The 14,049-nt window shown below is 38.8% G+C and overlaps 1 protein-coding gene and 1 long non-coding RNA gene across 2 annotated transcripts in view; both read right to left on the reverse strand.

Moving 5' to 3' along the window:
- The window catches only part of cdkal1 (CDK5 regulatory subunit associated protein 1-like 1), a 314,194-nt gene that overhangs the window by 85,250 nt on the left and 214,895 nt on the right, over positions 1-14,049 (reverse strand). The window contains exon 11 of the mRNA XM_034102687.2: positions 8,118-8,298. Coding sequence (XP_033958578.1) covers positions 8,118-8,298 — 181 coding nt within the window. The remainder of the gene's footprint in view (positions 1-8,117; positions 8,299-14,049) is intronic.
- On the reverse strand, positions 1,548-2,814 carry LOC139435490 (uncharacterized). The gene is made up of 3 exons (XR_011644729.1): positions 2,569-2,814; positions 2,147-2,311; positions 1,548-1,773 (listed from the first exon to the last, which is right to left on the reverse strand). It is a non-coding gene; the product is annotated as an uncharacterized lncRNA (long non-coding RNA).

The raw sequence follows: 14,049 nt of genomic DNA on the forward strand, positions 1-14,049 counted from the left end.
TGCTATAGAGCCTACGCCCACGGCGTGTATGTGTGTTGTATTCCTAAAAAAAAGAAACCTTAGGCACAACCTGTGTGTGGTTTTGCCTCTCAGCAAAGTATTAACACTTCCTAAAGCATCACAATGAGTGGTGACCTTTTCTCTCTCTACAGAGGACACATGATTATAACATGTTCCAGATATATTAGCTTGTGTTAGATCTGCTACATGTACTGTTCAAGGTTCACATAAGCCATACACTGGTTATTGGTAAAAAAAAAAAATATATATATATATATATATATATATGTATGTATGTATGTATGTATGTATGTACGTATATTTTATGTGTGCATTGTAACAACTATTTCCTATCTGCAGCATCAACTGAATTCTTCCTTAGGGAACAGTCTATCTTTATACAATCTACACTTATGGCGCATTTCCACTGCAACGGGGTAGCCCCGTTTAAGCGTCCCTAAGCGTCCTTGCTCAGGCCTCGGGCTGCCTCGCTGGCTGTCCGAGGCCGTGGCGCATTTCCATTACAGTTTAGGACCTGGGGTAGCAACGCAGTGTAGGCGGGGCGATCAGCTTTTTGGTCGGAGCGACGCTGGGTAAAACTGCAGTGGCGTCATCTTCAATGCGACACAACTCACAAAACACACACAACAATGGAGGATGTGGAAGCGATCGTTTACTTGTTTCTTGGTGTGTGGCTTGTTATCACAGCAAGAAGGAAAGTGATCACAGCAAGCATTGTATTGTATTCATTGTATTGAACATAAATAAATCCTTTTTTTTTCATATACATGTGTTTGTCAAATGTTTTAAACAAATATTATCTGAATTGAATATTTGAAATTCAAGCACCAGTAAGTACTGCCCCATAATAACATTTGAGGAAATATCAGATCATGAAAAGAAAATATTTCTAATCAATTAAGCAAATATCAAAGCTAACTATAAACATAAATACTAAAGTGTAAAACACGGCAACACTATATTCATAAATGCAAGTGTAAAATAGTGTGGACAATTGTAAACATGGATGGAGGCTAAAGTATCCACAACATAAAATAATATATTAAATATAACCTCAATCTTTCTTCTAGACATGTTAAAAGCTTGCTTGAATGGGTTATAGGTTTATTTTGTTCTCTCGTCTTTGAAATATATAAGGAATGTGTTGTTTGAGTCTAGTAGAACGAGGGTATTACAATTGAGCAATTTCTACATGTATTATATATTTATCATGTATTCTTAATACTATTACAAAATAAACATGTAAAAATGTTTTAGAGGAGGACCTCAAGCTAGCAAACTCAATTTCTTGCTTTAAATCTCTTAAAAGTAAGGGGCTTTTTCCTAACTGATGGTGTTTGTTATTGCTTTATAAATTCATGTATGTTTATGATTTTTTTATGTTGGGTGCCATTCATTATCAACAAGAGATAAGATAAGTCAAAGAAGTACTTTATTGATGGCAGTATAAAAATACAAATGTTGTATCAAAAAGGCATGCCATTAAACAATACAAATAAAAAATGTAAAACTGTATTGCAGCCAGCATAAATATACATGGAATTGTAAATATAAAATGAACATTTTAAAGAAAATAAATAAACAAGGAAGTACAAATGTTGCATTTAAAAATTAACTAGATAAAAAATATATAATATGTACAATAACTATTAAGGTTTTTTGAAGTATCAGGGAGGAGACGGGCCACGTCGGCTGCCCAGTCATGGTGCCGTTCCTGCTGGGCCCGATCCTCTCCTCCTCGTTTCCTCTTGCCTGGGTGACAATAAGATAATAATTAGCAATAAGGAAAACACACAGGACAGGTACAGGTCACACAAGGATATAAGAATAACATGTATAAACAGAACAACAGTAAGGTGAACTAAAGAAAGTTCTGGCCCTAGATGTTTACAGTGATTGTGAAAGTGAATTACATTATGTCCAGCCTGTTGATAATGAATATAAATATATGTATATGATAGGATGTCACACACAACTGTACTAGCTGCTTACTAGCTAAGACTTTATTTGTAACAGAGCATTTCCACACAGTGGTATAGCTTATTTTAATTACTGACGATGGATGATCCACGGTTTAAAAAAACAAAAAAACAATTCCAGTCGTTTTGCCATTTCTATTTCTTACCTAGAACCACACGCTGCGGTGTCGTGATGGCACTCGGTGTTGGTGGTTGAGTCGGTGTCGATTCTTCGGCTGGGGTCCGTTCTGGATTCGATGACGATGTGGACGGAACACTGCCATCACCCGTTGTTCGGGAATGTTCCTCCTCACGAGTCCCAATGTAATCATCTAGAACAGCAAAATGACTTGATAATTCCACAAACTACTGCAGCACAATACTAAATAGGAACAACAACTATAGAAAAGAAAAACTGAACGTAAACAATGGCACATATGGTGTTAGCAAACAATAGCTCTAGCTAAGGCTATCTGCCTAGGCTATCTGCCTTAGCTAGCTATATAACTCTTCGGGGCTCCATAAAAGCACGGGTTGTCGAACATTAATGTAAGGATAAAATAGACTTCTTTGTTAGAAGTGAGCGTACCTTGCAGGGACTCCAGTAAAGCCGTTGCCGTTTTCCCTACATCGCAGGAAAGTCCTCGAAAATCCGCGCTCGGACATCTGTGCAGAGACATCCTGGAACACTTTCACATTTCGCGTTGTTCCGTCGAGCTCCCGCTGGATTGTATCATCCCCAATGAGATGAAGGAACGTCGTCACCTCCTCGGTCGACCACGGTGTGCTTTTCTTCGACGTTGCCATTTTTGTAGCTCCTCCGTTTACAAAATGCTGCAAGCTTGCTTCTTGATATATATGTGACGCGAGGGATGATCTCGCGCGCGATCTTGTGACGATTCTCTCTGACCAATCAGCAGTCGAGTGTTGACGTCACAGCCCTGGCCTGGTCTGATAGAACCACGATTTTATGGGGCCGGAAAAAGAGAGAAAAAGTACCCGCTAGCCGGTACTAGGCTATATGGAAATGCCACCAAAAACTGGCCTGGCCGCTTGAGGACGGTCCAGGACGCTTAAACGGGGCTACCCGCTGCAGTGGAAATGCGCCATAATTGACTTTTTTGATTCTGATGCCCACTGGTTATCTTTGTTTTTTTACATCCAGCACAACATTATTACTGTCCATCCCTACTGGTGACCTATTGAGTTTGCATGCATTTGAATGTGGCAAGCAAAAACTGTGATCATTAAAATGCAATGTGTTATCCCTTCTTTTATTAGTGAACTAGGTCCTCATTAATCACCTGCAGACATACCTGCCCCAGACATAAACTTAACCATTAACTCAACCTTAATACATGTTCTACTGCCTTTAGTGGAGTGTTATTATCTCCCCTGATATGTGTGTGAGACAGTTAGTATCTGCATTTGAGAGAAGAGTAAGTTTTGCGTGTGTTTACGCAAGTGTTTGCCTGGTGTCCAGGCGTAGATAAATGATACTGAAGCTAGGAGATGGAGCTACTAGGGTCTGGCCAGCTGCTTCACTTTGACAGCTGCCTCACTGCTGCCTTGTGGGTAATGGAGTTCTTAACCAATTACAACCTGGGGAAATTAAAAACAGTGTCCCACTAGAATAGCTAATCTCCCTCTCTATCACTTTTTTCACTCCCTTTTGCCCCAGCAGCTGCTCACTCAACTCCTCCTTGCATACAAATGGACATCCAAACACACACACACACACACACACACACACACACACACACACACACACACACACACACACACACACACACACACACACACACACACACACACACACACACACACACACACACACACACACACACACACACACACACACACACACACACACACACACACCTTCCACTCAGCAAGTCCATTTATCAAGGCTAAGTTCTAGTCACCTGGGGATGATTATGGAGATCCAAGCTAATAGCATTCACATCCTTTTATTCTCAACATGCTCCCTTCTCCCCCTCCATCCCTGTGGTCTCCTATTCTTTCCATCTGCCCAAGCTCATATATCATTTATTACAATAGTTAATAAGTTAGATCTACAGATACAAAACAAAATACCTGGACCACATTGCAGCTGGAAACTCTGCAGCTCTATAGGGTGTCTGCTCCACACAATGAGATCAATCTATCCGTGTGTTATGGCTGTAAATCAGACAGCAATATAACACATTTACATTTCTTAGTGCTACATAATCAAAATAAAATAAAGGTAAATGATCAAATCTATGATCTAATAAATTATCTTTTGAACATGCACTTTTTAAGGAATACTTCACTAGCCAACTCAGTGCCCAAGAAACAAAAGAGACTAAATGTGAAAAACAACTTGTCAACACTAACAGAGTCTGAAGAGTATGCCCTTTACAGTCACTTTTACATAAACAAATAGTACTCTTTGCCATCCTCAGTTTCTATTTGTGAGCTAATTTCCTGCATTTGTTGTAAGCTATATGGTGAAATGCCACAGAATGTTGAAAATAAGAAAACTACTCAATACTAATAACATTTTCCAGTATATCCAAGGCAACCTTTCTCAAACCAACCTCCTTCAATTCCCATGATCTATTCTCTCCTATTACCCTGAACACACACACACTTTGACAATTCACTCGTGAAACGGTGTGACTCTTTGTATTCTGGTGAATGTGGTGTATTGACAGTTCAATTAACAAACCCCTCATACAGAATGTCCGCTGCTGTCAGAAACTACTAGATCCCGTGGACATGCCTCACCACCTCCTACCAAATGACCAGCTCTAGATGGTAGCAATATTGACCTGCACCTGCTTGTATGTCCAAAACCACCTTACAGTACATCCGTTACATTGAGAAACAGTAAATCACTGAAAACATGAGATTAGGTTTGTCTAAAAATCTGCTTCGCATCCCATTAATCATGAGGCAAAGAGTGGAAAAGGAAAACTGTCATGTCTGCGTCCCACTCTGATAAGAAAGGGTAAATATCTGCGCTTGCTTTTTAAAGGGCAGTGTGCTACTGATGTAAGGTTAATTTAAACCATAGGCAAACACCACAAGCTTCCCTACAGCAAAATGGGGAGATTGAAATCCTCAGTCCCATCAGCTGATACATTTGGTAGGTGAGTGCTCATAGGGGCCAATATCATTTATACATGTAATGGGTGTGGTTCCCCTCCAGGATCCACAATGAACACATCCATGTAGCTGTTACTTTCCTTATTGTGTTGTTTGTGTTAGTGGGAGTAGTGGTTTGAATACACTACATGAAAAATGTCAACATCACACAACATTTCACTTCCTCCACAAAAATAAATGAACATACATAAAAAATGTATATGACCAAAATGATAAATACATTAACTAAATAACAACAAAGTTGATGAAAAATGGTTGTCAAATAAGATTGCATCCCCACTCATACTTGCGATACATGCTTGCTCTTCCTTATTTTCCTCCTCTATCTATCTCCGTTTTCTTCTACCTCTCCCTCTCTCTCTCTCAGACCTCTTTCTGTCTCGGCTTCCTACTCCATCTAGCTCCCCATCCATCCCTCCTGTGGCTATTCAACACAGTTGTGTTCCAGACAAACCATCTGGTGCACTTTATTAATGACTGACCCTACATGGCCTAGACGTCGCCTAGCTGCCACCACTCGCTGTGTGTGTGTATCTGTCTTTAGGGCTGTGTGTGTGTATGCATAAGAACAGGTGCACGCTGACTGATGATGTGATGTTGTGGGCAGCTTTAACCACTGAAGCAGGTGTACTGGTTACAGGGACTCGTACACATTATTCTGACTCCCCGTCTCTGTCCCTCTCACCTTTTAATATCCTCTGTCATGCACACAAATTCCCTTAAAGAGCTCCTATCATGCTATTTTTGGGCATATATTATGGGTCTCAGATATATACACATATGTAAAATACATATCTATGATGTGTTTGCCTCAAAATACCAAACAGATCATGCATTTTAGACATCCCTCATATCCCTCTGTTTCAGCCCTGTTAGAGAATGGCTGATCTGGGTCCTTAGCTTGAACAAATTAAAAGAGGGGGAGCTAATGCCTGCACAGAATTATATGAGATACAGCTAAATGCTGCTGTGATTAAATGCCGTATCATGTTCCAAACCACATCAAGGATTATTTCTGAAACAGTATGGAGCTCAAATGCTTTTTCTCTTGCGGGTTTACCACAAGGTGAGTTCCTTTTATTATCTCATGCTTTTTTACACATACTCTCTCTAGTAGAGGGTAGCTCTGAGTGTTAGCGATGCTTGCTCATGTAAACAAAGTGCATATTACGTCCAAAACACGACGGCATTGTTTCTGATAGCAACGTTTCTGATAGGGCCGTGGGTCCACATTTCCGATATTACGTCATTTCGGACGCAAATCTGGATCAGCTCCGTTGTACCCCCGTTTTTAGAGATTTGGGTACGGAGGAAAAGAGAGGGTTTTGTTTTCTGACACTTTGTGAGTTCCCCGACACACATATGTATGTATAAAGGACATTAACAAGTGGATTTTGCATGACCTTTGGGCTAAACATTTGGATGACCAATGAGGATGACCAATGAGAATGGCTATTAGAATGCATGATGACAATGTGATGTGTGGTCTTTTTCTAGGCAGTTTTAAAAATAAGCCAGTTTCTAAAACAATTTGTAAAACTTTATGTGATAATGACCTTATAGTCATTATTAGAGAAACAATAAAACTAGCTATCAAAATATTTTCAAACGAACAAAAAGGCTGATTTGGCAAGAAACAGAGACCTACAATATGCTACATTCTGGCAATCAAAGAGCTGCTTGTGGAATGGAATCCAGGATAGATGTGCGCTGACATCCAACCGCTGACAATAAAAGTCGGATGAGACAGTTGGAGGAGAAAGAAAGCAGAAGGGAAAAACATAAGAAGAGAAGCAGTGATGTGGTTGTCTGGGGATTGATCCCTCTAAGACACACTCAGCTTCTCCTCAGAGAACCAGGAGAGATAGGAGACGGGGGGAAAAGAGAATGAATTATGAAGACGCTACACTTGAAAGAGATGTGTCAACACTTTGATGGTAAAGAGTGAGAGAGTGCGAATGTAAGAAGAGATTGTATAAGGTGCAGCATAATGTAGCAGGTCAAACTAAAGAAAACGGTCTGAGAAAAACATTTCAAGTATCATATGATGATAGAATGATCGAAGTCAGCAACTATGAAAGGGACAACTTTGACTTGTTTATCAATGGCAATGAACCAAATAAGCAGTCATTTTCTCAGTTTATTAAGCATTGCTTAATAAAGAAGGAATATAGCCTCATTTACAAAAACACGGTAAAAGATAAGCATAAAGGATGTAATGAGCATAAAGTGTAAGTGTTACTGTAGAGAGTATTCATATTCATAACAAACTTTTCTGTTCATTTACGTTTACTTTATGTGCAAGTTTAGGTTTTGTTGTGGTCCCAGTTAACTTGCAGCGGCTTTAACATTTTAACATTAGCACCGTTTGCTTTCATCCTGTATCTGTACAGTACCATGTGTGTCTGTCTGTCATAAGGGGAGTGTGACATCAAAACTCTCACACACTCCCCCACACACGTCTTTCAGGATTAGTAACATTTGTACTGCAGTCATGACAGAACTAGAACATGCTTTTACATTTTCAGATGATAGGGGACGGCATGTGTTTCCTCAATGCACACACACTCACATGTGCATGTATGTGTGCACTTACAGTACAGTATATTATGCATGCATTCAAATAAGGACTCAGTGCAAATGTTTTTACCTACGATAAATATGTATTATGCAGAACTCCTTTAACCACATTTTAGACGATATAAGACCTTTTTCAAGACCCTTTTGCATACGTTTTAGGACCTTATTGCAATTATCAGTTTATATCTGTTACTTGAGCAACATACTTTGACTTACATTTACTATGCATTGATTGAAAGATAACTCAAATAAATCGTACTTGCTACGGATTCAAACAAATTGTATTGTAGCATATTTTGCCATTTGCGGCAACAAAACAGTAAAATCTCTAACTTTCACTCCTTAACTTTAATTTTTTCAGAGTACTAGTAGTGAAGGAATCTCAATATCTTTGTCCACACTCACCACATATGCTGGAACTTGCTCCATCTTGGCGGCAGGTGTACCGGGCCTGGGGTAAAACTGGTTGATGAACAGACTGGGGAATCGGTAGAGCTTCACCAACTCTACCGTCTCTTGGAAGTCTCCTTCTGTCTCACCAGGAAAACCGCAGATTAAATCTGTAGCAATGGTAACACCCGGGACCCTAAAAGAGAGACAAAGAGAGCTTATTAGCAAGCAAAATAAACAACACATTTCTGTCTGTTAAACCATTTTAAAAATAACTGGAGAAAAATGTGAACATCAAACAAGCAGAAATGATCATTGCATGATTATCATGATCCTAATACCTTCTCTGTATAAAAGTAAATGAAAACAACATATCAGAAATAATGGTAATGTAAATAAGGAAATATGGAAGCATTAACAATATTATTTTAGTCAAACACCAGTCAGAAATAGGTTACATTGCAGTCTAACAATCCTTAGCCTCAAAATATTCTCTGATCTATTATCAGGGTTCCCACGCTTGCCTTGAAAAAAATGTCCATGCTACCTCCTGATTTTCCAGGTACCATATTAAGTGATGATCTATAGGCCCCTGAAGCTTGTGAAGTGTGACCTGACCATCTTCATGACCCAGCGAATCTCTGCTTCAAATACAGCTTGGCTTGAAAAAAATGTTTTCCCCTGAGCTCCAGAGCCTTTTTCCGTAGGCTGTTCACTGCTGGTACTGGGCACCTGACTGTCACTTTCGATATCCTGGCTTGTTGGGCCGCTTCTTCCCTCTCCTGTTTTTGTAGTCAAGAAATCTGTCATTCTTCTTTCATTATTTAGCTGTCCAGCTAACTTGGTGTGGGTTTGTCCTTTTGAATGGCTCTTGAGGGAAGCGACCCCCATATTGCTGATGTCAAATGACTTGCGGCAAACTTGCAATAAGCCTTGTGGACATCTCCTCCTGGTACCTCTCCAATCCAGTCCTTGTATTGAGAGTCATCTTTCCAATGTGACTTGAATCTGCCGCGTGTCATTGTCACTCACTCCCGTAATGCATCACACATTTGAGATTATGAGTCTTACTAATGAACCTAAAAGGGAAAACATAAGGCTGGTTCCTCAGTACAGCAACCCCACTAGTAAGCTTAGCTTAACAGTATAGAATCAGTCTAGGCATGATCAATGATTTTTCAAAAATGTCCCACCCCAAATGTTCCTATTTACTAGCATGATTTTTTTAAAGAAAAAAACGAAAAATTACAAAATAGCTAAAAGTAGATATAAGAATGAATGTTACAAAATGTATCAAGACTAGACTATTCATGTCAACTAGTATAGAAGTAATGTCACAGCCTAATGTGAAAATGTATTGGTAGTTAGCTAGCAATGCAAGCTAGCCAACACTAGCTAGTTAGTTAGCAAACTGAATGTTGGCTAGCAAGATTGCACTCCATGTGCTTGCTAACCATCATTAACAAATCCAAATTCAAAACAAACTCAAACTCAAGTTGCTAGCTAGTTAGCAAGATTGCACTGCTTACTAACTAACGTTGATAAACCCAAGTTTACCACAGTTAAACACAGCTACTTACATTTGAGGATAAACTTGCATAAGAAGTTTCACTGTAGATGTCAAGGCTCCCGTGTTGGCTGGGAAATGCATGTATTTGACCCTTCTATTGAGATCGCGAGTAACGTTATTATTCCTGAAGTCCACCAATCCGAAACTATACTTTTAAAGTCCATATCACCAAATTGCCTGCATCAAATTCCAACATCCAATATACCATATAGGATGCCAAGAGCTCTACAACATGGGATCATCCATTTCTATTTACAGTAAAAGCTGTTCACATGTAAAGGGTTTTTATAAACTCATCTTAATTCTGTGCTCAATAGTTTCATTTTATTACTATTTTACACCTCATCCAATAACAATTTCCAGGACAACTGTTTCTATTTCCATGTAAGTGTTCACTTTTGCTCAGTTTCCATGACTTCTCCATACCTGGAAAATGAAAAAATTAATTCCATGTTTTCCAGGTACCGTGGGAACCCTGATTATCTAAAAGGACTCTGAAGTTCACAATTCACAGACACCTTCCCCCTGTTGATACGTGCCTTTGGAAACTATTGGAATGACCATATCATTAAGAAAGGCCAAAGTTTGTCCCCATAGACTAATTTAGCCAATCAAACCTTGGTTAGCAACCTCTGCCACCGATCACTAGCAATTGATTATTGACCCAGTGGCTTATTGGATTAGATGTAGCCAGTAGTTTGTGGGAATAGGTGCATCGATTGGTTCTATGTATTTTGTTTGTATTGACAGCAGTTTGACAGCTTGTGCAAGAACTCAAAGGCTAAGGTACTGTTGTCTTTCAGAGAACCATGTGTCTTGAGAGTACATACTTGACATTGCAATTTACATTTCGGCTAATATGTAATCTGTATGTTGTATTGCAGTTTGATCCCAACATAATTCAATGAATCTCTGATGGCTAGAGTTAAACACCAATAAGGGCTAAATTATCAATTTAATAATTCAGCAAGACAACATTTTTGTTTTTAGCAGCAAAGACCAAATCATTTTTTTGACAAGCTGGCTTTTCATTGGCCTTTTTGTTCTTCAAAATCAGATTGGGTATGGTCCTCAATACGGAAGTAATTGTCAATACAAGCAAGCCATGACATTGATTACATGTCTTCTATCAAACATTAAGATGGAGTGGAACAGGAGGCACACTGGTGCCTCTTAATGTGACGTGTTATATGGAAAGCAGTCTGCACAAGAAGCCATGATGTAATTAGTAACAGACAACTTAACAGATTTCCTTTCACAAATCTTTGGACGGAAAGAAGGGGACGGCCATTGCGACTGAGCAAACTATCAATCACCTATAATTTGTGTTTGCTTCTTACTACTCACTCTTTCATTCAATCTTTTTTCTTCTCCGTTCCTGACTAATTTTGGAACAACTATCTCAAATGTGATGTTGTAGTTCTTTAACTGTTAATGTTCCCTCATCTTACAAATAAGGACCTAGCAACAGAATTGCTTTCAAAAAAGAACCTAATCGAATAAGCAAGAATATGAAGGATCAACTACCTCTTGTAGAAAACCTTAAAGACATTAAGACAATAAACAAACACACACGTAAGCATTTGTGACAGACCGACAAAGAAAAAGGCAGCTTAACTTAGACATTGAGAAAAGAGTGTGAAAGACATTTTCTCTGCAATCGACAACAAGATGCATCTTTAATGACATTAACGTCCTGCATCTGCAGCCTCATGATAACCTCTGACCTATTGATGACTTCCAATTGGCTTATGGTCATTAATATTAACCAATGGCCTGCAGGCACAGGCATCCTTGACCTCTAAGATCCGCCTGAAAATTTACTTTTGGAAAAGCAAAACCAAATAAATTAAAAACTAAACAATCTGAGCACGGATGAATAAATGAATAATTCTCTATTTGTGATTTAAATGTTCTTTCTAGACCCCTCAAGCAGGGGTTCTGACACCCCTGAGTATTTACCAGAATACACAGTTTTAATCCTCTACTTTGTTAAGTAAACAAAAGACTATTTGCTGCCTGTAGGTTTTTTACAATTAATAATCAAGGAAAACAGTCTGAAAACGAAAAGATAGAGCTCATTTTCTGGAGCCAAGGTTTCCTACTGTGTACCCACATTACAGCCACCAGTAGGTAACATTTGGTAGGCCACATTTATGATTGGTGCAGCCTATCAAATATAATCACATCAAAACATTCTTGTCCTACAGGGATGAAAGAAAAGTTAAAAATGAATAAAATCACGTTATATATTGCTCGTCACAAGAAAGAAATCTATAATATACTCCTCAAGCTATTTCATTAATGATACTAAGAAGGGAAGTGAATTAAATTAACATCCAAACAAACAAGCACATTTATTTTCTAGCCTTAATAGATATAAAATCAGTTTTATCCCCCCAGGGCGTTCATATCCAATTTGCAATGGCCCGTGGTGGTAGTAGTGGTGAGTTGGTATGTCTTTCTCCTTTAATAGGAAACACTAAGAACATTTACACCATTGCTGGAAGAATTGTAGAATTCAGGCCAGGGGTGCCAAATAACACACACAGATAAGATACTGAGATAAATAGCAGGGAGAGAGACTGGTGTGAATTGACTTTTGTGGATTTTCCTAAGGTGGCGGCTGAGAGGGAAAAAACACGGGCGCCACACTGTCATTTTGACACCTCTGTCTCTCCCAGATCTAAGGGTGATGTAGGTGTGATGTGCGATACTAATGAACAAGAACCACTCTCCTTGTTAAAATGGGAGAGGAGAAACATATCTTGATATTGTTCACCTTTCAAAAACAGAGTATGTGAGAAACAGAGAGGCAGAGACACAGAGACGGAAAAGGAGAAAGTCAAGACGACAGATTAGCTTTCAATTAAACTGATGCAGGAAGAGGGATCTTAAAACTCAAAACTGATGAAACAGCTTTGTCTATACAAGTACTTTAAGTACTGGAAATTATTTAGACATTGGATAACATTTGTGTCCATCCTTCCTAGTATGCAACATATTTATATTTTAAATTTAAAAAAAAGAAGCCTTTTGTTGTTATCAAATGTTAAGTAGATGTCAGGGTTTGATTTCAATTGTTGTAAAAACTGTAAGATACAGTCTAATAAAAATCCTAGATTTTAATTTATGTTGGGCATTATCCCATTATTCCAGGAGATATCTATCACAACATACCTATTATGTGTTTTAAGAGAGGTATCCGATCAATAAACAGAAGACCAGATGCAATAGTAACTGAGTGTATAAATAAGAAAAGACTGATGAGTCTCTTTGTGTGAAAAGGAGATGAACAGACAGAATACGTCAAATGAGATATTATCCGTCAGTGAGGCATGGGGAAAGAGTTAACAACGGATCAGAAATGGTATAATTAATCAAAAGGAAATGAAAGCAAAGCATCTTATATCACCTAGCGTAGAGACAAAGAAAAATACTAAGAGTACAAATGATTGCAAGTAGAGATGTTGAATATAAAGTTTAAAAAAAAGGAGAGGGACATCACAGTTTACCAAAATGTAAAAGGTACAAAAAAGGAACACAAGACACTATGGTTAAAACATAAAGGAAAAAGTGGCGGGCAGCAGTTATGTAAAGAGTATAAATAATAGAGCCCAATGTTCATCACCTTTACTGCCACTTCAAATGGCATTTTTAAATGCCTCCTAATAGATATGCTCTAGAAGCTACATGTAATTAGTTCTCTGTTTAACCATGTCTGAGACTATGAATGATCTGTTTTAATGGAAAGTAAACTAAATGTGTTATAAACTAACCTGTATGATGAGAGACAAAGGGAGGATGGACTGATTTGTACATCTAGCAGTCAATCACTGACCTCATGGCTAATGCTGCAATTTCTATATCTACTTCAGAATAAAAAGACAATACAGCCCCTGAGGCCCCTACATTAAAAGTGATAATAGTGCAGGGAAAGATGTTTGTGTGCGTGTGCGCGCGTGTGTGTGTGTGTGTGTGTGTGTGTGTGTGTGTGTGTGTGTGTGTGTGTGTGTGTGTGTGTGTGTGTGTGTGTGTGTGTGTGTGTGTGTGTGTGTGTGTGTGTGTGTGTGTGTGTGTGTGTGTGTGTGTGTGTGTGTGTGTGTGTGTGTGTGTGTGTGTGTGTGTGTGTGTGCTTTGTTCCTGTCACTTCTCCTCCTGCCCCATGGAGGGAAAAATACCTCATCCCTGAAGACACTGGCCTCCATTAGCTTTAATGTGCTTCCAGTCGGAGTTAGCATTTACACAGGAATAATGTGTTCATAGGAGAATAAAGAATTTTAATTAAAACTCAAGATAAGAAGGCATAGCGCCATCTGCCTCAATGGGTTGAATTAAGCTTCATAAAACACGCAATTGTCTTCAGCAGAATTATGA

This window comes from Pseudochaenichthys georgianus, chromosome 16 (assembly GCF_902827115.2).
Source record: "Pseudochaenichthys georgianus chromosome 16, fPseGeo1.2, whole genome shotgun sequence".
Lineage (NCBI taxonomy): Eukaryota > Metazoa > Chordata > Actinopteri > Perciformes > Channichthyidae > Pseudochaenichthys > Pseudochaenichthys georgianus.